We start from the raw sequence: 25,856 nt of genomic DNA, 5'->3' as shown, positions 1-25,856 counted from the left end.
TAAATAAGTATTTTCTCAGTTCCTCATGATGTAAAATTGCACACTGCCTAGTCTTGGGAATCTAGGGCCTGTCTGCATGGAGATATTTACCAGCAGAATTACACCACTATAGTTATACTGATGTTAAAGTAAGTCAGTGGGAGTACACACACCAGGAGTTATGCTGGCAGAACTTCAGGGATAAAGCTACATTATCACTATTCTGCTGTCAAGTCTCCCTTCATAGGGAGGCTGAAGGTTAATTATCTAAATCCATAACTGGTCACCTAAATCAGCAGTTTTAGTGCTGTTTTAATTCTGAGCAAAAATATGTGCAATTTCATCCCTAATACCAAGAAATGAATGCCTATTCTTATCCACAAGCTATTGGGAGGTACATGCAGCTCAACCTGCAACTTCTCTTCACTTTACCATCAGAGTTACAGGAGTAACACCAACAAGAGTTTTATAAAACTGATGCACTATTGCCCCATTGCATCCATATTATTTCCTATTTTTCCATTCATCTCCTTTCTCTCTACAGTCTGTTGGAAAGACTGTCTTCTTCCTCCTGCTCAGGCTAAGCCTTTCAAATGACAGACACTAAAAAGTAAGGATTAGTAAATTGTGTGGCAAGCTGGCTGGGTGCCAGGGAGAACGCGGCATAAAGGATCCTTGCCTGCCCTCTTCGAGTAGGCAGAATAAATTGCTTCTGCAAATGAGCAGCATTGACAGAGCCTGTGTGGCATGGACAACATGCCCAGGCCAGGTTTTGAGTCCACTTAGCAGCCAGGGAGGGAAAGATATACATTAACACATATTGTGTTCTCCAGAAAAGGAGCACAAAGTGATGAAATTAAATCAGAAACAGGGAATCAATACAATTACACTGCAAATGACTTGGGCGGATAAGAGCAGACGGTTTAGATAAACTGGCTTATTCAATTCCAGCATCATGGGGGGAAGAGGCAGCAGATATAGAATATGTCTTCAGGGATAATGTGCTGTAGGGCTCCGAGTGCTGGAACGATGCGGGCAGCAGGGCTTCCACCTGTACAACAAGGCAGCCTCTAGCATGACGTCAAAAAGCAGCCTCATTACATACATCACTACAGAGCGTGGTGCCTGAAATAAGATATTCAGTTTGGTTGAGGGCACCAGCCTCCTGTTTTGTCTCATTCACTTTGTACCCCAGGAACTGAAAATTACTTTTGTTGTTGTTTTATGATGTGCCTAAGTGGCAAAACAACCTCCCATTTCAAAGCTTGTAACCAGGAATAGCTCCCCATGGCTCTTTTCCCAACTAGGTTTCATCCAGAGTATAAAGGAGAAAGTAGCAGCTAGACAGAGAAGCTGTATTCATGCAATAGAGATACTTGCTTTGCTTATAACTTTGGCTTAGCTATTGACTCAAAAGACATTGAGGAATCAATTCTAGTAACGCCACTCCAAGCATTTTATCAGAGCTGGAAAACGAGACTCAGATCAACTGCATTCTCTAAACTGTTAGCCAGAGGAAGACATACTTGTTCATATTTCATGCTCTCCAAGACTTCTTATCAACTGCTATCAGCGAGATGATACTGAGCTAAGAAAATTCTTGGCCTGAAGAAGGATAGCTCTCCTCTTCTAAGCCAAGGGCAAAAGCTAAGGGAGACAAGTCCTGGTGGGTTTTGAGTTGAAAAGTTTCAGGCAGAGAAATGACCTGAAAAACATCCATTGTTATATCTTGCGTTGTTCACTTCTGAAGTGCTTACATGTGTTCTCAGCTAGCATCACAGCTCCCTCAGGGCAAACCCTATCACATGATGCCTTCCAGTCTTATTTCTATTTTAGTATGCAGAGCTACATTAAAATACAGATTTGGGCTGAAAGCTTGCATTAGTAATGCAATAGCCAAAAACATTTGAGTGACAGAAAACAGAATCTAGCTGTTACTGTAGAGCAACGCTTGAATGAAATCCAAACATGTCGAGATACTAAAACCTATTAAGGCAATCTGATGTCATGCAGCAACGCATTTATAATCAGGGCATTGGCAGAGGGAAGCGTCTTCTACAAGTTTCTAAAAATAAATGAAGCTAAACACCGTATACTAAAATCCTCCATGTATTAGGTATTTTGGGCTCCTACAGAATAAAAAGGTGGTAGCAATGATGGAACAAGCAGATGTTTGCTCTATAAACAAATTTCAGACCTCATTAATTGACCTGTATGGTACAGAAGATTAGAAGTTAAAGGTCACATAGAACAAAAATGCTTCCTTTGGATCAGTTATAAAACACACAGGATGCGTTAAATGCCCTTATGTTGTACAGAAAGGGAAGGGAAATTTTATTAAAGGCAGACAGAAAAAGTCAGGAAATACACCCACATAAGCAGCCTAGGACTTCCTGAAAAGATGTGCATTGAAACTGTCATAAAGTTGCTTGTGTTTATTCACTGCTACTACATTCAGGAAAACAAGACTGCCTCCATTAAAAGGAGAAATTTGCCTGAGCTGCTTTCCTGTAGTAGGATCACATTTACTACTCCTAAAGAACACACACAACTTGCTCAAAAAAAAAAAAAAAAAAACTGGTTTACTCCTTTGGTCAAAGAAATAATCTCATTCTGATGTTTTCTTCTTAATCAAGAGATAGTTAGACCTTTGGAGGAAGAATTAGTCTTCCAGCATCACAGTGATCATTAAAATGATCATCATGAGTATATTGTGCCTGCTTTGTTAGCTTTGTTAGGATTAATCAAACCTGATAAATACAAGAGAAATAAAGTATTGCATAAGCAAGTCTGTCCCTTCCTGCTTTGCTAGAAGTGGATCAGTTCACTGTTCTAGTTTGGTGCTTTAAGGCTTGGGATTAAATGCTGCTGTTGCGGAGAACCTCTAACAAAACAACACTTGCAGCTCACCTGCCTACGCGCTTGTCACCACGCCGTTCTGTTGATGCAGTCCCCTCTTCCCAACAGGAGAGGAAGATAATAGATGCTAATGGCATCCCTGCATACCAGCGCCAACAGCAACTGCTTCTCAGCAGATGATCTTCCACTGCAAACCTGACCATTGCGCCTTCACTTTCCATCGCATTCAAGTAGAAAAGCACCTCTTTCTGGTTTCCTCCTTCACGTCGCATATAGAAACCTGTCTACTTGTAGCAGCTCATCACTTTAATAATAGCATAAAGGCCCCTTGAGGTTTGTGGGAAGAACAGTATGTAGTACTGACCAAGAAATTTCATTTGGCTTATAAACATACCCCTGAGAGGAGACTGCATTAATACAGATCTTGGGGGACAGACCAAGAGAATGATCCAACAGAAAACGCTTTCTTATTACTCATACGTTCTAGGGGTTTTAATATGGTCAGGACAAGACGACTTATTGCAATCCATTATGTGGCAGCACAAATACCTTTTTGAGCCCTGCTTTCAACCCAGGAAGAATTCAATTCCAAAACAGGAAGACACGTACAAAACACGCACACAGGCAGACCCAAGAAAATTTATCAGCTCACAGGATGGGCAGCTAGGACTCCTATAGACTTAATATTAACATAATATTAGTTGTGTCAGGGTTTTATTGAGCCTTCTGAACAAATTACTTTGCACCATGGAATTAAAATACATTTTAAGCTTCTAAATCCACTAATAACCTGTATTTCTGAAAGAACTTGGAGTCAGCACATCTCTGCCTCCCTAGATTTAGTGAGGAAAAACTAGATGACTTGACTGAAGTCACAACTCAGAACTCATGGCAGTCAGCAGCAGAAGCAGGTCCACGCTTCTGTTCTGTGCTAACAGAAACACAGAACAAATGCTTCCACTAACACTTACCTTCCCTCCCTCCAGGGAAGGTGGAAGGCTTGCAAACCTGTCGGTAGAGGGCTTTGAAACATGAATCAAGTCCTGGTCTAGCTATAACCAATCCAGCATCCTTGCAGTTCAGTGTTTGTCCGTCTTTTAAGATTCTTGGACCGAATGTGCTAGAGAAGGTAAAGCCTCCGTTAAAAAGCCAAAGCAGCAGTTTATGAAGACATAAAAGGAGCTCCAGAGAACCGAAGAGTGAACACCACCATCTGATCAGTTTATTTCCATTTGATAACTTATTAACTATCTGCAGACAAATAGGGTATTAAGGGATGCAATCAATCCCCAGTTTGGACAGTATTAGCTTCAGGAGATTGAGATTCACAGTTTCTAGAATTTTTCACAGGGCTGTTTCTGGTTTTTAAACCCAGTATTTGTTTCCTGTGTTCTGGTGGTGCCCAGGGACAGCAACTGGATCAGAACCTCATCGCACAAAGCACTGTGCCAATACAGAGCAACAAATACAGTTCCTGCTCCTACAGACTTTACAGTCTAGTTACGCAATTCAAACACGCTCCTGCTTTTAAGGTCAGAACTACCTTTGCTTCATCTGTCAAGTCTTACAGTCAATCATCCATCATTCACGTACATCCAGATCAGCAAGAGTTCCCCATTTTAACTCACTGTGTGGCACCATGCATTACAAGAATCTCAGTACAATCTAGCGTATCAGTGTCTTTGTCCTAGGACTTTCCTGATAATTGTACTGAATGGCAACGTTTACATCTTCTTGATGCAGGCTGCATTTTTAATCAACAGCTTACACATCTCAACTGCACTTCATCTCACAGCACAACAGCTATGTTTTCAAATATATTCTTACTCCAGCATGTCTCTCAAAAATGAATCTTTAAAACACAGGCTGATACCTATAAGACACATATCAGCCACAGAACATCTGTGAGGCACAAAAGGGTTCGATATGAACGTTATTGACTGCTAAAAACAAGTACCCCAGAAATGGTAGATTTTCCATTTCTGGAAGACTAACTCAAGCCTGGCTCTCCTTCATGACAGACATTTTTAGTTCCACCAGAAGGTGCAGAAAGGCAGAACGGCATGCTCCCTTGAGAGCATTTACCTGGTCTCTGATCCTTCAAAGGGTAATCAAAGTACTTTCATAAGTAACTTTAACTCACATGTGGCAGAAGAGTAAGGGCAAGTTTGTTTTTTCCTCTGCCACCTAACAGGTTATTAGGAGAGCGGCATTACAGATTTAGACTTTTCTCTCCTTTCCTGTTGACTGTACAGCCCTTATGAGCTCTTACCTCCCCTGAACAGAAGTGCTACTCAAAAACAAACAAACAAAAACAGACCAACAGGAACAGCAAGAATTTAAAAGCAGGTGTGTTATGAACAAAAGTATCCATCAACCTGTTACTCTAATACTTTTTTTTCCTCTACCCTTAGCTTTCATCCTGCTTTCATGCTGCATCATGTGAACTTGGGCACCAGTCCTACAGACTCGTAGAGCACATGGTAAGTCTCATTCCTAAGTAGCCATATGGTTTCCATGAAGGACAGCACTTTTAGACTCAGAAGTTTAAGTCAGGGGACATGCCTTATTTATCTGTAGCTCTCCAGACCACAGCGAGTCTAGCCTTGACCCAGCGTAAAAGAAAGAACAAATCCATAACCACTTGGTATAAGTTTCTCAGAGTGTAAAATGGTACTGGTCACACAATGGATACAATAGATCTTTATTTCTATATGCAAGTACTCCATACTCTATCATACTGGCAATGTTACTGTACACAATGATTCATTATTTAAGAATACAATTGTGAAAAATAAAGACAGGCAATAGTTTATGAGTATAATATACACATGTTAGCAGAAACAAAAACAAAACAGAAGGAGGCCTCCCACTGCCTTGTACCTTGAGTTGCTATTTACAGTGGTGCAAAGCGAGGCTAACGCTATTGTGCTGACTTGGAGCACTTACAATTGCTGTGTTGAGCAATTCTGGCACCCAAACGGTATCTCCAACACCTAGACAGTCTTCCTCAATACAGCTCTCCAGACTGGCAGCCACGAAGGGCCAAGCGGACTTCTTTTTGAGTTTGCCTTGCATAAGATGGGTTCCCAGAGAGTCTGTCAGACCAGCTTCACAGGTGCTTATCCCAACGCTGCAGAGCACTAGTACTAGTGTAAGCTGGACCCAATTATAGCATACTACTGATTGATTTCCACACAAGTGTCAGGAGGGATGTATAATGATCTGGAGAGAAGCTCCCCAAGTTTGCAGCTTCTCATATTCCCCTGTCTGCGTTGAGTCCTTCTGTTCTTTTGCACAGCCTTGTAGTTTGGAGGAACACACGCTGGTATCAACATGAGGGGCATTTTGTTTGAGATGCCTCTATTAAGATTTTATGCTCAGACTGAGGCACTGTGGTCTTCAAACGTGGAAAGAAGAGAGAGAGAAAAAACACAAATCCAACTGTGCTAATTCTCCATAGGAAGAGAGATAAGTGTAGAAATAGAACCTGTTATCTGTTCACACACACATTCTGCTCCAGGACTGACCTTATGATATTCACCGCAAGAATCGCCTTTCCCTGTTTTGTTGCTCTTCCCCTTTTACAATTGAATAGGATGTGTGGTATTTCGGAGCTCTACTGCATCTTTTTCCTATGCCGTGCTCTCACTTTGTTTAAAATGACAAAAAGTAGCATGTTGAGAGTTACACATGAAGTAAATAAAACCCCATGAGCAACCTACATCTACTGCAATAGGTCAAAAACCATAACCACTCCATAACTCATGCTTTGTGCCAAGATGACAAGAAGCCTTGCACCTTGCAGATTTCCTTCCCTCTCCAAGAGAATCCAGCTCCCGGGAAAGCTGGATTGGTGGCTGTTTAAAAGCCTACACAGAACAAATTTAGTGAGTGTAATCCAGGTCCTAGCGAACAAGCATAAGGTGGGTTTTGTTACACTGATAGGTGGGAAGAAGTGACTTGCACAAACAGCCTCCATGAACAGCCAACAGCTGAATGAGCTTCCATCTCAACCACAGGCTTTGTCTTCTCATCACGGGACACAGCACAATTGCCTGGCCACTGATCTAGACCCATAGAGGTGACATAATCCAACCCATCCTTCTGTCCCCTTCTTGAGGGAAGATGTTTTTGGCAAAGCATAGATCTTTTTTCCCATGGAACAGGAGAAAGCTTCTGTCACTGAGAGGCATTGTGATATTTATTTTATGTGCTCTTGTAGGTCTCTGGGAGGATCCACACGCCCTCAACATCAAAAAGTTAATCAAAACAGAGTGCCCCACTCTAAACATATTTGTTGAGGGAAGGGTGGGCTTGAAGGGGCTCAAACAACTAAGCAGGGCATAGGCCCAGTGCATTGTTCTCTCAGGTCACCAATATTTTGGTTGCAGTGGCTGAGTTCAAACTACAGCACCTCTGTAAGCAACACTACTAAAGCAAAAGGAAAGGGTATAGCAATTTTTGCATGAACATTTGCTTAGAAACAGCTCTTCTCCCTTGCCCTACCCCTCCCACCAAATCTCTTCCAAAGTGTACTAAATTTTGCTTCTCTGGCTTATCTCTGACCGCACACACCAGCTCCCAAGAGCCATTACAGTCATTTCCTCTCTTATTCACATCTCCTCTCTTTGTAACTCACTCAGCCCCTTCCCTGCACATGTCTCTGTGCAGGTCTCTGGGACCAGTGGGATAAGGGGTTTTGTTTGTTTGTTTTTCTCCTCCTTTTTTGTTTACTTTGATCTGAATCCTTAGGGCTGATTTCTGTTTCATACTCCACTAGCTTCAGGGAAAGTCAAAATCTGGACAAGAACTGCATACATTGTGCCAAGTCATGGCTGCACCAGAGACCGTGCATAAGTTAAACTGATGCAGAATTGCAGAGCTTCATGCCTGTACTGCCTCCACAGTGCAAAAGACATCCAAGGAAGTCAGGAGCATTTTTACAACTTAGGGCATTCTGCTTTCTTTTGAGGGCCTGCAGGCCTGCCAGCCTGCACCAGAGTGAACTGACACAGCTGAGAGTTTACGCCAGGGACTTCGGCTGCTGTATGCCTACAGGAATTCCAGGGAAGCCAGCATTACCATAGCTTTATGCTGGTAGACCTTGGAGCAGGACCTGGCCTGACTTTTCAAGGTGTACTATATATATTTTAGACGACCTGAAAGGAAGGCAGAGCTGTTGCCATATTTTTCTGATGCATCCCTGCACTGAACTCAAAATCAAGAGTTACTGCATTCAATTAGCTTGCTGGCTGTGTTACAAAGCATATAGCAAGGACTTCTAATACAGAGCTGCACTCCATCCTTAACTCAATCTACACAACATGCACTAAAGTCTCTATGCACGGGGGGGAACAGAAGCAGAATAAATGGAATTTCTCTCCCTTTGAGAAGGTGACATAGCTCCTGTACCATATTTGTAGGAGGGGAGGAAGAGAATAGGCAAGGGTGCCTCTAGCTACTGGTTTTTTTTTTTAACTGTTTTTTCTTCTTACTAGTTGTATAGAGAAAGAGTGAACTGATTAGAAGGAAAAGAAAAAAAAAAAAAGGAAATCCAGTGGGTAATTGCAATAAAGCATGCTATTGTGGCTGCTCATGGACCTACTAATGGCCCTGGAAAAGCCATACGACTTTTGTGGTGAAAATACAAAACAGCAAAGAAAAAAAATGCAGCAATCTCATACGAAGAGTGTGAAATCCTCAGAGCCTTGAAACACAAACACTTCCTATTAAAAAGGGCTTCTGGGCACTCCCTTGACGAGCAGGTCTAGGCTCGGAGTCACTGCCGACCTCCCTACACCAGGGGAGGGAGCTCAAACACTGGCACTACCACTTTGCCAGGTTTCCATGCCTGCTTTCCTCCCATCCAGAAACGTAAGCTTTCTTTTCAAAAGCACCACCGTGGCCTAGATGGGCAAGCGCCCTTAGGAGATGAGAAAGTCTGTGGCATACAAGAGGTCTACGCCAGCCCTTTCTGAAGGGTCAGCACTAGAATCTCACACAAGGGCACAGGGTCCATTTAGACAGACTCAGTACTGCAGATCAGTATAAATACAAGATTTTTAGTAAGTACTGTTTTCATTTGAAGCTGAAGGATGTTTGCAGTCTTGCTTTGATTCCTTCTCTGGTATCACGAGATTAGCTTTCATTTTAGAAAAAAAGGTCTTAAGATCATTACCTAATCATAGGACTTCAGGTGCTGGGGCTTTCTGAAAAAAGCACACTATGTATCACAAGGCATGTATTGATCTCAGCAGCAAGCTAAACTTGAAGCCTGTCTGAAAGATCTCAGTTCCCCCCAGTCCCTGCAGGCACCACAGATCGCTCCAAGCTCTTGCCTAGAAGACCATGTGCTGAAGCGTGAGCACAGCTCATTACTTTAGCCACCTCTGAAGATCTGAGCAGGATATACAGTCACAGCTGCCTGTAGCGTAACATGACCAAGGTTAATTTTTTGCTTCTAAGCGCCATGGAGGGCTGACCCTGGGAATCCTGGCACACAACCACGGTGCCTTGTGTTATCCCTGCTGAGGAAGCCTGCAATGGGAACAGATCGGATCCGCGTGCTCCTCTCCTAGTTGCGATCACTGACTAGATAGATAATCCCTTCATGGGCTGCTGCTCTACAATTGCAGTGCAGCAACCAATCCAATCCGAGAGTCAGAACCAGGCCCAGGAGGATAATTCCCCTCCTACTACCCTACAACGTGGTAAAATCTACTTGTTTCCATAGAAACAAATCAGTTTGATGTCCACACAGCCCCTGCATCCCTCACTGCCATATATCAGCCTCAAGCTGCTGAGGCTGAGAGATTTAAGCAAGCGTCTACAGCTAGAGGTCAAGAGACTGCAGGAGAAACAGGAGGAATTCCAGGCACATTAAACCCATGATCTCACCTGAAATGCCACTTATTTCGGCCGATCTCTGCTGCAAGAGAATTAACCAGCAACATCCTTTCCCTCCTCCATTTTGAGGGTTGACTTATCTGCCAGATCTCTCCCTGCAGATGGGTTAGTCCTGCATACACAAGGACATGAAACACAGATGGGAAAGGCATACAGGACACTCCACCACCTCAAATGCACTTGTGAGCCAATTTCCTCTTTGTATTTTTGCAGATAACAACTGTAAAGGGATTTTCTTGTTTGAAGCTCTGCATTTTATTGAGGAGGATTATTTAGAGAGTGGTACAGCCTGCAGTGTAATGCCTGGTCTCAAAAAGTCACTGCCCATCATAGCAAATGCCGCATTGACTCTAGGCTGCAGCACTGGCAAAGGCAAGAGTCTTGAGACTAGAAAATGCAGCACTGCTGCTGTGCAGCTTCCTCTGGGATCTCTGGAGAAATACAAAGTGAAGTCCTGGATCTGGCTTGCTGCCTTGGGATGTTCAAGGTAAAGAAAAATAGAGCACTGATTCTACACGACAATATCAGGAACTCAAGGGAATAAACAGCCCAGCATATTCTGAATGGATGTAGCAGCAAGGATTACACATTTGTGCAAAATGCAACTTTGATTTCAAGGCTGGCAAACCTAGAAGGGAAAACAAAGCTGGTCTCACTTTAGGGAATCTGCATGTTCAACATGATTAAAAACAAACAGACAAAGCATCAGACCCAGGCAGTGATACCAGGATTCAAGCAAATAACGACTGCAGCGCTGCCTGGGTCCAGAGGCCTCAAGAACCACAGTTACAGGAAGTACTGCACTAGCATGATGAATTCCCCACCCTAGAAGCTGTAAGGCCCTTCTGTCTGCCAGGCTGATTTTTCACCATTATAGCATGAGAACATGTTTTCCTTTTACTCTCACTGAAAAACATACACACGGGAGAAGCCACCATGTATAGTTTATTCTACTACATACCTTAGCCTGCAGGGCTTTATCTCCAGTATCTGCAACTTCCAGACAATAGTCTCAAAGATGACGATATCAGGCACCAGCAAAACCCTAGAATATCAAATTAACCCCATCCTGACGGCAGTAGTGAAGAGATCCGGTTTTTATGGCCATAAAGGTAAGTCCCTGACCCAGCATCTTTGCTCGTCTCCTCCTCAAGCTGCACCGAGCTGTCATAATTCTGCAGTAACACTGCTCTGCTTTGGCACAAACAAACCTACTGACAAATCTTGGCTTTGTCATAACAGAAGAAAGTCGCAGCCCTGCAAAACATGACCTGTACAGCACCTTCAACTTGAGGGAGAGGAGAAAACAAAAGGATAAGCTGTACAATAAAACTCTGGAGAGGAAAGACTGATGGGAAAGCACAGCCACAATAACACACTAGGATTAACGTGTGCTAAGACTGCTGAGCAACGGGCTGACCTTGCTATTTCCCACCACCAGTGTCCCAATTTGTTCTAGCTCTCTGGAGTGAGGCTGCAGCTAAGTGTAGACTCAAAGCTGTCCTGCAATGAAGTCTCTCCTATGTCAAGGGATATCAATACATCGTGCAGATATGACTAATATTCAAGGCATTCATCACATCAAGACTCAACTTTGGCAAAACTGCACTTTCCAGCCCCTCATAAACAGGAGCTTGCTTCTTGGAACCTCTAAGACACTGGATAAAGAGGGGTTTTTAATCCCTCTTTTTTGCCATTCCCTCCTTTAGAGGGGGAAACCTAGTATAATGGCAGACTCTTAAGTTACCAGAGACTCGTGGCTAAGTGGTATCTTAGACTTCTCATCAAAACTCCCTTACCTCTGGAGCCCTCATATGTGCTGCAAGACCTAAAAGTGGAACAAACATGGCTCGAGGCACGTTCCATCACTGCAGTATGACACTTCCTCTGCTCCCAGACAGCAGGGAGTGCTAGGAAAAGAGACAGTCTCCCTGGATCCTGAATGCCTTTACAGGGGCAACACAGAACTGAAAGGGTCTATTGGAAAAGGCAGAATCACTTTGATGAGCTCAGTAATAAGAACCTAAAGGGAAGCTGTATGAGGCAGGGGCAGAGATCTCAAGCCATGATGCGCTATCAGTGGCTAGACATGGATGGCAGGTTTTATAAAACTGAATCTATGTACTCTAACAATTTATCTTGCATCAGAGGTAAGAGGTGGAGTACACTGTGGACAGCAAGGTAGACTGATTCCCTATAAACAGTCCAGGCAGGAAGGGCAGAGTTCTGCAGGGTAACGAGGCCATGCAACGCTCAAGCATCCTGCTGAAGCCGTCTGAGGTGCATGGCTGTCCTGCAGAGGGCATTTAAGATGCTGATGTATATCTCTATTCTGCCTGGAGAAGTAGTATGCAGGAACAGTGCCAAGGTCCTTGCTATACACTGTACCTCTGCAGTTTCAGATATAATTAGGATCATCCTGGCTGGAAACACAGTGCATCAGAGGCGCTGCTTCTCAAGCCCTTGAAGAAAAACAAACCAACAGTCTGCGTGCTAACAGCTCTAGCAGAGAGAAAGTCAGAGGCATTAAATTGTACTCAAACACACACAAAATATCTTTTTCAAGCTATACAGAAGTGAAAGTTGGATCAATAGTCCCAGGAGAGAAGACATTCTGTCTCCCTGGCTGGTCCTACCTAAGAGGATGCCTCTGCTAGAGGTGATATCCTTTCTGACTAATCAATGGGACAGCCCTCCTCATATCCTAGGGAACATTTTCATCTCTGGTCAACTTGGGGGCAGGGGCCATAGGAATTGACAAAGAAAAGCAAATCTATATACAGATATACATGCACAGGATTTCTAAAGGGGTCCAAATATTTATGGATAACACTTTAAGGCTTAAATTCAAAAAGCAGAAGGAGGATTAAGACCAGCATGTCCACGGCACTGTGAATCTATAGGGAAATTGTGGTGCAGTGACCTGGACAAACAGGCCAGTCTTCTGGTCTTCCATCCCTTTCCCTATTTGCCATAGGAAAAGCATTTATCTGAATCCCTTCCCCTGATATTCCCCCACGATCACCCTTTTAAAACCAAAACACTGATTTCTAATAGCATTTGCTTGTGCCTGTCCAGGTGTCCAGTTTGAAATCAAAGTTGTCCGGATAAGATTCCAAAAGATGAAGTGCTAAGGCAGTGCCTCACTTTTTTTGTTCTAAATCTTCTTTAAATAGTCTGTAAGAATTCATACAGGGAATGGACCTCCTTCTCCAACATGAGTTTGGAGTGCCAGGTAGTTTGCAGGCCTGGCATAACAAATGCATCACGTGGGAACATGCATAAACAGAGCAATCCCTAGAAACGGGAACACCAGATCAAAGTAGCCTAGCCTGAAGGGAAAGAGAAATCCTGCTGGGATCTCTTCTGAGAACTGCACTGATGTAGAAGAGGTGACCCGAGTTTCAGCACTGGAGCTGCAGCATCAGCTCTGCAGCGTGACACATGTCATGCACCAATCCCTAGAGGTTGCTCTGCACTTCAGTACATACCAATCCCCTCCTTCGCCTCTAGCGATAACCCCACTGCGACTGATCTTCTCAAGGCCACCACCACGCTCAGGCAATTCCCAGCTATTCATAGAGGAGGTTCTATTAAAAGTAAAAGCACAATCAGCTTAAGAAATAGCCAGAGATTACCCAAGAGATCACAGCAGCCCAAAAGAGAGAAAACCTAACGCGCATTAGAATCTAAGGGCCCTATCCTGACTCACAGCAGTGCAAGCTGCTCAGAATAAACCTCAAGCAAGTTAGTGGAGCTAAACACTAGTATAAACAAAAATTAGTCAGAGCTGCTTTTTCTATAGGCCCAATTCTGAACCGGGCATCAGGTGTACTGCCCTGCTGATAGAGAACTGTTCTGAGCCGGCACTCGGGTGGCAAAGGGACAGTTATTTTCATTATAAGCCCCTGTTCATAGAGGTTTATAACTACCTGGGTAAGGAAGCGCTCTCCGAGCTGAAACCCAGCCTGCTGATTTGTTGCCACAGCTCTGAGCCAACTTCTAAAGAATTTACCGTCTTTACACAGGCAAGAGGGGCAGGAAGGCAAAGGAGAATCAAACAAAGACTTCAAAATTTGGCCCTTAGGAATCTCTCTGCCTTATGCTTAGAAATTCAGCCTTCCCCTCCCTGATCCCCCGCCTCAAAGGAAAAGCTTTTTCCTAGTGCTCTCCTGGGTAGATTAGCTCTGCTGTACAAACGCTTGCAGATGTTGAGAACCGACTACTCCGCATCTCTGCGGACTGCTGCCTGACGATGCTTTGAGAAAGTTTGTTAACGTAGCTGAGAAACTGCTCCGCGATATGGCTGCAGTTTATGCTCAACTTTTATACAGCATTTGAGCAACACTGCCTGGCTCTTCAGCCAAAATCCACAGCAGTATCAGCTTAATATCTGCTATGTCTTCTCTCAGGCAGCCCATATACTACCCCGACCCCTCTTATATCAAGATTCAGTTTCACTGCTACAAAATGTCCGTACTGGCACAGCCAGACAAGAGCCCCGCAATTCATGTGATTGTTACGGGAGCATTAACTCCTCACCCCTCAAGGCAGCTGCAACAACGCAACCTGAGGTCGGAAGAAACAGGAAAGGGAGTGTTAGAAGGAACCGTTGAGGCAATAAATTATTAAAACAGTATTTTTGCCCTAGAGACCGGAGTTCAATTCCCGTTTCAGTCACAAGCGAGGAACTGGGTTTCTCCCAAACCTCATTTAGTGTAACTTATTGTTCAGCATGACCGTAGTAGAAGTATATTAGCAGGGCTTATAGTTTCGGGATATAAGCCCCAATTTTTAGGAAGGGAAGGGTTCACGACACAGGTCTTAGTTTTGGAATTCTTTACATTGGTCTCCTGGAACACTTAGAAAAAAACAAAATATTTGACACATTAAAAAAACCCCATAAGCATCCATGTTAGAAATTGATGTTTTCAATACAAAAGCTACACTGCTCTTCTGCCAGCCTAATTACCGTGTCCAGGGCTCTAAGAAAAGCCACACAAGTCACAAGACTTGCAGAAAAGTGGCAGAAGCTGGCAAATTTGCTTCTAGTCAGCAAGAAGACAATTTGAAGAGCTTGCATAATGCCTGCTTCCAACAATTTCAAGACTATCTCATGCTGAACTGCAAGGGACCGAAACGCCATCCCACTTCCATTTGGTTACAGCTGGGCCTGCCAGAGCTTTGAGAACATCTAACATAGCCGAGAACACTGGATTTCAGACTCAGGGCTCATTCTTCCCATACCATGTCTTGAAGAAAAGAAAAGCAATGTCTATTATGGTCAGCCTAGGAGCTGTGACAAGTCTGAAGGCCACACAGGAGAAGATCATCAGCAAGTAACTTAATTGTTCTGTTCTCCCAGCTATATAGAAGAGCTTAAGACAGTTATGAGTGGCTTTGCATGAAACTGCTATAAATTACAACATTCTCTAATAGGACTTCAAAAAATGAAAAGCTGGACACCAGTGCAAAGTATCAATGAGTTTCCCAGAATAACTGCTTAAATATTTAACATTAAATTGCGCTCTCAGCTGCCACTCACAATGTTTGATACATACTCTTGCCTGCCCCTCAGTAAACACCAAAGAGCTGTCTCAGTCCTCATTTCACAGCCATACCAATATTTATAGTAGTTAGTCCTGAGCAAGACATCCAATAGTAATTTCTAGACTTCATCAAATCACCTAAAAATAAGCATGATGCATGCTTTAGAAGTGCCACAGAGAGAAGTAAATAAAGAGCTTTTTGGAGCTTCCAGCACCAGTCCTGCTTGCATAGTCTGACCCCTCCAGGCTTGGCCAGACCAGAGTGTTTAAAGTCTGGACAGAGCATTTACAGTCGCTCCAAAGCTCTAGGCTCATTCCTTCATAGGGCCTGCACTACTCATCCCTGCCTAGAGACCCGGACAACCCACTGGTTTTGATTCAGGTCACCATCTGGCATCCTATGATGATAGGAAAGGAGGTAAGGGCCATACGGCAACAGGTATTGAAACACAAGCTCCAAGGAGTCCACAGTCCGCACAACTCTTTTGCATCTTTGAAAGACTATGCTCCAAAATGAAATACTACCATTGCATCTAGCACAGCCTCTCATTTCCCAAGGATTTCCAAGAGAACCCCAAGCCCTCAAAGCCAGCCTAGGGTCTCCATCAGCAGCCAGAGAGGGCCGTATCAGGCCTGACCTCTCTGCAGAGCAGACCTAAACGACTGGTGACATTTGATACCAGAGGGTGAATGAGACTGCACGAAAGGCCAAAGCTCCCATCACACCACGGCAGTAGAGAAGGCAGTTCTCCCAAACACTCAGGCAGACATCAGTGCCTCCTCTTTGCGGAGCCTGAATGTACTGTTAAGAAATTTTTTTCTACTTCATGATTAACCTTTTCCAGTGTTATTTCAAGTGCCAATTAATGCTACAAGCCTACATGACACGATATTTTGTCAGACCCACAAAAGCAAGACCGATACCCTGTCCTTTCTACAGATGGAGAAAAAGGTGCAAAGAAATTAGTCACTCAAGAACTTCGCTTCAGAGCTGAGAACGCAACCTGGGTCTCGAGGCTGCACAGGCCCATCTACCTGTTATCACACAGATGACCTCCTTTTAACCTGAGCTTCCACTCTCAGTTGGGAAGCGCAAAACCAGGTCTGAAATCAGGAAGAACAAAGTTCAAGTGCAATGAGAAACGCTCCTAGCAGTGGGCTATTTCCCCACTATGCATGACTGGATTTTTATTTTTCACAGATTGTTTTAGCTCTCCTCCCAACTGACAGTGCTCTGACTCATATGGTTATAGATTCGTCAATCCAAGGAGGAAAGTATTACACTCAAAGAGTCTTCTTTTTTTAGTTGCTTTTTCAGGAAGAAGGTTTACTGGGCACCCTGCAGTAAATTTCCTTTCACAGATACCACCTCAAAACCAATTTTACACTGGATATTTAGGCAGAACACCGTAAGTTTTTAGGCAACTGCTACCTCCTCCACCTTCAATCACGCTCCTGATTTTGCCACTTAAATGCACTGCCTGAAACAAATCTGAGCGTTGGTTCACATGGGTGGAGCAGACATGGGTTTGGTTCCTGTCTAATAGACATGCTGCTCAAATACATTATAATAAGTTTTACCCCAGAAGGTAGAACACAACAAGCACTAAGTTTTCTTTGATTAACTTAGGCTAAATTGCAAACTTCTGTTTCCCCTCAAAAGGATTCCTCTTAGATGCTAAGAAAGCTTCACTCAAAAGATTCTTATTTTACTTGCACTTGGAAAGCCAGGCTCAAGCTTCAAGTTAAGCACAAAGTAGGGACATTCAGTAATTCACCAGATGAGGAACAGGGTTTGCTTCCTGCTGTAGAATAACATTTTCAGAAGCTGCCTCAGATACGAGGCACCTCAGACAGACTCCCACACCTTCTATTTAAGTCTAGTGGAGCTCTGCCTACTCGGAGCATCTGGCGATGTCAGGTTCAAGGACTTCGCTTGGCATCCCCAGCTAGGTATTAAACTAAGACTTCTGAAAACAATCAGTAGCCAAAAAAAAAAAGTTTGTCTTTTTCTATCTTCATGCCAGTGTAATCTGACGGTAGGCAATGTTATAAGCACTTAGTGTTTTGGTTTTTTTATTTTTTCCTCCCCTCCAGTGACAGGAACAGATAACTATTTTAGCATTTTAACTATTTTAGCAGTAGGGAAAGTTTTCAGGTACTATGACTTCTATTCCCTACTGGTTTTGCAGACCTTTAACAGCTCTATGCCACAGCATACTGTTTATAAATTATAAACAGACGCACACACACACAGCACTTGCTACCTCAAAGTACCTTACGGATTAATTAATGCGTAAGATGTTTTAAGATTCCCAGCATAAGGATTATTATGGTAACAAGGAAGAGTCCACAAAAGCAAATAAGGTATCCTCCTGACATGCTCGCTCTTAAGTGATAAATTCCAGAAATAAGGCAACATGCCATTTTCACAGGCTGGTAGGTCCAGGCAAGCACCTAATTGCAAAGTTACTGAGCGTCACCTTCTCCATGTGTTAATTCCAGCATACTCTGAGACATGCCATAAGGATATCTCTTTTCCTAGTAAACACGAGGCCAATAGGCAGGTCCCAAAAGCATGAGATCATCACTAAAGAGTTAAGCTGAAGAACCCTACAGACCTCACTGTCTGACTGTAAACATTTAACTGCTGCAGGAAGCAGGAAAGGCACTAGAAACTTGTATTTGAGCCTTCCCCTGTAACATTCACGTAAACAGTGTCAGAGGACAAATCATATGGCCAGACATTGCTGCACCTACAGACCTTGAGATCCAGGCATTTTATTTTTCGTCTTACAGCCATCCATGTTACATTATGATTTAATTACGTATCTCCCCCTAATGCTCCTCCTCCCACAAGTGTTTACTGGGAGCGATATACATGTCTCTGAAGTTAAATCATTTTCTCTTGTGGTCTATTGTAACACACTACCCATTTCCACTGTGCTCCATTTTTTCCTTTCTTCTCCAATTAACCTGATCAGAAGTGAGGCACAATCTTTACTGAAGACTAAATGCTCACTGCTATTTGAAGGACTATTATTTGACCATGATTTATTTCACTACAAGGCAGAGTCCTACTCCTGGCTTTTGCATCATCCTCTATAACCCTGGATAGGTCATTTCCCCCCCAAAATGCCTACTCCTTTAACCTGCAATACATAACAGTATTTGGCCAGCTCACAAATATATTTATCATAAAAAATAATTACATTTAAAGACCTGTTCTGTGGCAAGGGTCGAGAGCGAGTGAGTGTATCTCCTTGTTCAATTTAAAATCTGCCATTAGAGTACTGCATCGATGCTCAGCATTACCCAGTATAGTGGAAACTCAATCTGTAAGTAACATAGCTATGATTTTTAAATTTAATCCATCAGTTCTTTCACGCAACAGTCAGTAAGCTCATGAAACAAATACTGTGGCAGAAGCCCAACGTAAAGCATGAAGATTGTCGATAAAACCGTTTTCATGCGGTATCCAAAAAGGCCAGGTATCTGCACCTCTGCAGGCATCCGTATGGGCTTTTTCCATTTCTAGAAAGTAGCTATTAAATGCTGCTGTTGACACATTTGAAGGTATTTTGCTGGAGAAGCTTCCCACAAGAAAGCAAAGTGTACATTATCAAAGTAGGTACTCCCTTATCATATATCAGGGGTGTAAGTATCTACGGCTGGAGGAGGTTGAGACATGAAGACATGCAGTTGCCCCTGTAAGTCATAATCTACCAGAAGCCAAACTAAAACTCATGACTTCAAGATCTAGCTTTGCATTTTCAGTATGTCATACAGCAAGGCAAAGACAAATGTAACATGCTGCTTTGCCCTTGTCCAGTTTTGTCAAAGCAATTACAGTAGCGCAAATTACCAATCTGAATAGGTACTTTTGCTTAGCGCTCCCAGAGACACTGTGCCACGGCTGCTTGCAATGCTGTGTTTTTCCTGCTCTTTTACATATGCTAGCTCATACTACAAGAATACCTTTTTTCATTGCTGAGATTTCAGTCTGCTAGGCTGGGTTAGCACAGCACAGTTGAGTTGAAGTCTGTACCCTCCCCCATATTCCTTCAGCAATTCGCTGAGAATCCCCCAAGAGACAATCAACGCTCAGGAGTGCCATTTTTCTTTCTAAACAAAAGAATACCAATAAAGCTTCATCAGAGCCTAGAGTTTCATTGCCCTAAGGTACTTTACACCCACCAAGCTCATTTCAGCCATCTGCATTAAACACGTGAACACAGGTATCTAATGCACCTCGACAAAAGCCAAATCATTTAGCTCTGCTGTGCAGCACTACGCTACATTACGTACAGAGGTGCAAACACCTTTACGCAGCATGGTAAATACACACGCTTCCTCCTCCAGAGCCAAAGCCGCCCCGATCACCAGGCAACGTATGAATATCAGCTAATTCAGCAAGTACCATGAGAGCCTGGAGACAGACAGCTAAGTACCCCTGTTTGGCTTGGGGTATAGAAGTTCCCAAGAGAGAAGGATGCTTTTGAGGCTAATGCTCAGGTCTGGGACTCCAGATTCAGCTTCCATAGCTTTGACAGCGCTCAGCTCCCTTGACCAGAAACGAGAGGGCCTCATCTCCATTCAAGTCCCTCCACCTACTCCTCGCAGGCCTTAGTCATTCCCTTCTCAGCAGCCCCCTTAGACCATCTGTTCTCCAGAAGTCAGAGGTGCCTTGTTTTCTCCACGACGAGCAATGCAGCTGTCCTAACAGGGCTGAGCAGCACGTTGCCTTGGATCAGCCAGCAAGAACACAGCGCAGACACTTATGCAGCCGTCTGAACACAGCTCAGTGCTTTCAGTTTTCCCTGTTCATAAAGCACAGATAACAGTAATACTCCCACAAATCCAGAACTTGTACAACAGCACTTTGAGATCTTATTTAGAAAAAGGCACCTGCACTTGTTATTTATTTTCACATGGCAAAATAAGAGTGGTATGAATACAGATAGATTTTAGAAAGAGCTTTGTGGGCTTTGTCTTACACATCTCCCCTTCTCTGTCCTTTGGACTCTCTCAAGTTGAATGAGCACACACCATAAGCTTTTATTCTTTTTATCAGAGCAATTTTGCTAGCACTGGTGCACAGTCTAAGGCCTTCCAAATAAAGTAAGAGTTGGAAGGGGCAAGGTAGTAACACCATAAGCATGGGCTAAACGTCCCCCGGAGGTCCCTTCCAACCTGAATTAGCCTATGACAGCACCAACAGGAAACGCCGAGGGCTGACCAGATTAACCTTCCTCCCCGTTGCGAGGCCCAGGATAAACCAGTGCACAAGGAGGTATGTCACCTGCCTGGCTTCCTCTCGGCTTCTCTCGCATCTTCAATGATTATAACACCGTCAGCTGGTATCCTAGTCACCGTGCTCAGTCCTCGGCAGCAAAAGCACACATAGCAGCCACATCGACATCTGGTATTATAAATACAGGCTCTGCATTGTTGGGTAATCCGTTAACAGCAGAGTAAGTGACACTGAAAGACTAATTAGCAGCAACTAGTAAGCCACTGCATTCAGGAGGAGAGAAAAAAAAAGTCTGGTGAGATATGAAACTAAACACTGATTGTGTTCAGCATCGCTCCTCTGTGCTTTGAGGTTTCCAGCGTGCATGGGGTTTAGTGCTACTGCAAGACGCCAGCGGCAGACCTAGACTGAAGTCCTGCATAGCCACGGGCGAGGTCTGGCACTGAGAGTGACTGCGCCGCCCTGCTACATGGACGCGCCTTGACCACAATTTGAAAGAAGCCCCTCATGTACTGAGGGGGAGAAACCAGCCCGGGAGAGGCCTCCAGTCCCTCAAGTGCCCCCATCAAGCAGATCAGTCAGTACCAACATCATCTGTATTTGTTCCTGCACAAATTTCCATCCACTCGGAGAGAAATTCATCAGCGCTCATATCCACTGTGCAGTGAGCAGCTGCTGAGCAATAGCTGCTCCCCCATCCTGATGTCAAGCCGGAGCAGTGACATATGCCATGTCCACACTACAGCAATAATCATATTGGTACACAGTAGGTCTACATGCAATCTCTTATGCCTGTTCAGACAGGAAAATAACCCATGCCATGAGGAGTCATGTTTGTTCTAGATACTATTTCCATAGCTTCCTACCACAGGAAGCTTCTACACAAAAAGAAAAAGGGCGATACATCACAGCAGGACCCCATCATTATTTTAACAGCATTGTTTTTGCAGCATATGCACATACATTCTTGTGGTAAGAAGTCTCACATTACCAGTCTCTAAACTAGTCAGCACTCAAGGGTATCAAATGGAGAAAGACCTCTTTCCTGTGACATATTTTCCATTTTCGCTTCAATTATTTCTCTAAATGCTTTTCTACAGCCTGTTTCACTCAGGCCTCTCAGCTTCTGCTCAAGGGACCCTTCATAATTTCATTTTGTAAAAGCCACAGCACCATAACATGTGGCTACGGAGCCAGCTGATGGGACACGGTGAGGTCACAAGCTCTCCTGGGATAGGAATCATTAGGAAGAGATAGAAAACAGAATTTCATTCATTTGCTCTCTGTCAGGCAGACAAACCCCCCAGTTCTCAATTGGTTTTTGTGGAGGTTCACCAAGGACGAATATATATCCCCTTCTGTTTGCTCAATCCACAAGGAAGGGACAGCATACTCTGTTTCACTGGCTGTCCTTAGAAGAACCATCCTCCGGCCCAACAGCCATACGTTATATATTACGCCACTGCAGCACTGCCTGCCTAGATCCTCTCAAAAGGATTCAGGAGGTTTGACAGCATGAAAACAGCAGAGCCAACAGGTGAACCAGAGCTTTGCTCACGTTTTCCTGAGGACCTATTTTCCCTTTCTTCTTAGTAAGCTATAGCAGAGTAAATCTTTCCCCTTAGGGGAAAGGTAGGACTCATCAAGACAAACAAGCGGGTCCTGGCCTATGACCCGGGCTTCAGTAACATAACTGTTTCTGGAAGGTCCTTCCCCTGGCACAGTTCCCAGGATCCCTGGAGGATGCTGCATGGACTGTAGGAAGGCAACTCGTGCGGACCCCCAACCCCTCTCTGGATGTGTATTTATATGCTAAAACAAAAACAACAAAAAAATCATTCCAACTCTGCTTTTCCACCAGATACAACCACTGCACCGTTTTCCTAATACATTTAGCACAGACTGCACTCGCGGCCCAAGCCTACTCTTGCACAGGTCCAAAATTTGGGGACGCTCTCAGATAAACAAGCAATTCATACAGCACCGCAGCCCCTTCCGATGGCGGGAGAGCTGTACCAGCCATTTGTTAGCAAACTGTTCCCACGGAAAGAAAAAGTGGGGGTTTGGGGAGGAGGGTGGAGGGAATGGGAGGAGAAACGATGTGCAACAGAGGTTGCCACAAATACAGCTTGCAGAAAAAGAAAAAAAGCCACACAAACACTGACCAGGTATCGCAGCAGTAGCTGCTTTTAAGACAAGTCACCAGCGCCCTGCACCTCGCTCGTAGGGGGGGGGGGGGGTCCTTGATAATTAACCCATGTATCAGGGATTGCAATTATTTAACGAGGCCGAAAAGAAGCCGGGGAACAAGCCCCTTCCCCAGGCGTCGTGTGCCTGCGCTCGCAGCCGGTAGCCAGGCCGGCGGGCTGCGATCTCCCCAGGCTGCAGAAGATGAACGTGAAGGTCACGGGAAGGGAGGGCGGCAGAACCGTGCCCGACACAAAATGGTAGCACCGGGGGATCGGGGCAGAGAGATAACCCCGTCCTTCCTGCGCCTCCTGACATGGCACCCGCGACGGAGGACAGCGGAGCCGGGCCGGGGGAGGGGGCGGAGGGGATTAAACTTAACACCTTCCACCACCGCCCCCGGCTCTCGGCGGCCACCTCCACCTCCGGGGCCGGGCAGCACCGAGGGACGCGCCGGGGCAGCTCAAAGACGCCGCTCGGGAGCGATTTCCCCGACTTTTCTGCTCCCCTCCCTTATATAACAGCTTGCGCCGGGCAGGGGCTGCCGCCGGGCACCGGCGCTCACCCCCCCCTCCGGCGGGGAGACCCGCTCCCTGCCCGCGGGGCCCGGCCCCTGCCCCTGCAGCCGGCAGCTCGGCCCCTGCACTGCCCCGTGCAGCCGGCAGCTCTGCTTCTGCCCCTGCAGCCGGCAGCTCGGCCCCTGCACTGCCCCGTGCAGCCGGCAGCTCTGCTTCTGCCCCTGCAGCCGGCAGCTCGGCCCCTGCACTGCCCCGTGCATCCAGCAGCTCTGCTTCTGCCCCTGCAGCCGGCAGCTCGGCCCCTGCACTGCCCCGTGCAACCGGCAGCTCTGCTTCTGCCCCTGCAGCCGGCAGCTCGGCCCCTGCACTGCCCCGTGCAGCCGGCAGCTCTGCTTCTGCCCCTGCAGCCGGCAGCTCGGCCCCTGCACTGCCCCGTGCAACCGGCAGCTCTGCTTCTGCCCCTGCAGCCGGCAGCTCGGCCCCTGCACTGCCCCGTGCAGCCGGCAGCTCTGCTTCTGCCCCTGCAGCCGGCAGCTCGGCCCCTGCACTGCCCCGTGCAACCGGCAGCTCTGCTTCTGCCCATGCAGCCGGCAGCTCGGCCCCTGCACTGCCCCGTGCAGCCGGCAGCTCTGCTTCTGCCCCTGCAGCCGGCAGCTCGGCCCCTGCACTGCCCCGTGCATCCAGCAGCTCTGCTTCTGCCCCTGCAGCCGGCAGCTCGGCCCCTGCACTGCCCCGTGCAACCGGCAGCTCTGCTTCTGCCCCTGCAGCCGGCAGCTCGGCCCCTGCACTGCCCCGTGCAGCCGGCAGCTCTGCTTCTGCCCCTGCAGCCGGCAGCTCGGCCCCTGCACTGCCCCGTGCAACCGGCAGCTCTGCTTCTGCCCATGCAGCCGGCAGCTCGGCCCCTGCACTGCCCCGTGCAGCCGGCAGCTCTGCTTCTGCCCCTGCAGCCGGCAGCTCGGCCCCTGCACTGCCCCGTGCATCCAGCAGCTCTGCTTCTGCCCCTGCAGCCGGCAGCTCGGCCCCTGCACTGCCCCGTGCAGCCGGCAGCTCTGCTTCTGCCCCTGCAGCCGGCAGCTCGGCCCCTGCACTGCCCCGTGCAGCCGGCAGCTCTGCTTCTGCCCCTGCAGCCGGCAGCTCGGCCCCTGCACTGCCCCATGCATCCAGCAGCTCTGCTTCTGCCCCTGCAGCCGGCAGCTCGGCCCCTGCACTGCCCCGTGCAGCCGGCAGCTCTGCTTCTGCCCATGCAGCCGGCAGCTCGGCCCATGCAGCCGGCAGCTCTGCCTCTGCCCCCTGCACTGCCCCGGGCAGCCGGTAGCTCTGCCCATACACTGCCCCGTGCATCCCGCAGCTCTGCTTCTGCCCTGTCCCGGGCAGCCGGCAGCTCGGCCCCTGCCCAGTTCCGCCCTGCCCCTGCAGCGACCAGCGCTGCCCCCGCACCGCGCTGCCCGCGCACACGCATCCAGCGGCTGCGCCCGCGCCCGCGCCCCGCGCTGCCCCCGCGCCCAGCCGCGCTGCGGCGCGCCGCCGGCCGCCCTGCCCGGGAGGCGGACGGGGCTCTCGGCGAGCACCTCACCTCCCCACGAAATTCTCCAGCACGGAGCTCTTGCCGGCGCTCTGCCCCCCCACCACGGCGATCTGCGGCAGGTCCAGGTTGGCGTTCTGGCCGATGGCGGCGAAGGCATCCTGGAGCCGGTTGACCAGGGGGATGAGGTCCTCCATCCCGCGGTTCCCCATGGCTGCGGCGCCGCACCGGCACCTCGCCCAGCGCAGCTCGCGCCGCCGCCGCTCTGCTGGCGCCGCCGAGGGGGCAGTGGTGCCGCGCCGCGGCCCCCCACGTCCTCACCGACGGGTGGCCCTGGCGGGTGGCAGCTGCCCGCTCGCTCGCACCTCGCCCGGCTCTGCGCTGCCCCGCTGCCCGCCCGGGCTCCGCTCCGCGCCGCTCGCCCGCGCCGCCGCCAGGGGGGGCTGAAGGGCGCCCCAGCCCCGGAGCACGCTGGGAGTTGTAGTGCGGGCAGGAGCGGGGGCGCCCCGCCGCGGGTTCCGCGCCATCTTGGGCTGCCCCGAGCCCCGCGGCGGGCGGCGGTGGGGGTGGCCGCCGGCAGGAGACCGCGCTCCCCGAAACTGCAGCGACCCCCCCCCCTCCGCTGCCCCAGGCCTGGGGGCCGTGCGGCCCTCGGCCTGCGCACGGCGGGGCCCGTGTACCTGTAGGGTTGAGTCGGGGTGCGTGTGCGGTTTGGTTCAGTCACCACAGGGGTACGGTGCAGTCGCTGCCCCTGTGTGGTGCGGTCTGTAGAGCTGTGCGGCTCCGCTGACGCGCTGCGCCGCTTGGTCAGTGTGCCTGTACGGTTGGGTTGACGCACCTGTGTGGCTGGGTCAGTGTGCCTGTACGCTTGGGTTGATGCACCTGTGTGGCTGGGTCGATAAACCTGTACGCTTGGGTTGATGCACCTGTGTGGCTGGGTCAGTAAACCTGTACCTGAGGGCTTTGTGCTAGGGGGGCGCTTGTGGAACGGCCAGAGCATGAGTGATGCTTGACACGGGATTAAACTGGGGGCGTGCAAAAACGCTCCTGCATTTCTGCCCCTTGACTTAATTCACTAA

At 47.3% G+C, this 25,856-nt stretch overlaps 1 protein-coding gene across 15 annotated transcripts in view; it reads right to left on the bottom strand.

Annotated features, from left to right (window-relative positions):
• DNM1 (dynamin 1) overlaps positions 1-25,160 on the bottom strand; it is a 74,146-nt gene extending 48,986 nt beyond the window's left edge. For 11 of the 15 annotated variants that reach the window (XM_068914721.1, XM_068914720.1, XM_068914722.1 and 8 more), the window contains exon 1: positions 24,829-25,159. In XM_068914721.1, coding sequence (XP_068770822.1) covers positions 24,829-24,989 — 161 coding nt within the window. In that variant the 5' untranslated portion in view covers positions 24,990-25,159. Of the gene's footprint in view, positions 1-24,828 lie in introns of all 15 variants that reach the window. The other 4 variants (XM_068914723.1, XM_068914708.1, XM_068914715.1 and 1 more) reach the window with 1 other exon arrangement.
• Between the last annotated feature and the right edge of the window lie 696 nt (positions 25,161-25,856).

The sequence above is a fragment of the Struthio camelus genome, chromosome 20 (assembly GCF_040807025.1).
Source record: "Struthio camelus isolate bStrCam1 chromosome 20, bStrCam1.hap1, whole genome shotgun sequence".
In the NCBI taxonomy this organism is placed as follows: Eukaryota; Metazoa; Chordata; class Aves; order Struthioniformes; family Struthionidae; genus Struthio; species Struthio camelus.
The sequence above is the reverse complement of the archived record's forward strand: the minus strand, read 5'-3'. Positions and strand labels throughout refer to the sequence as shown.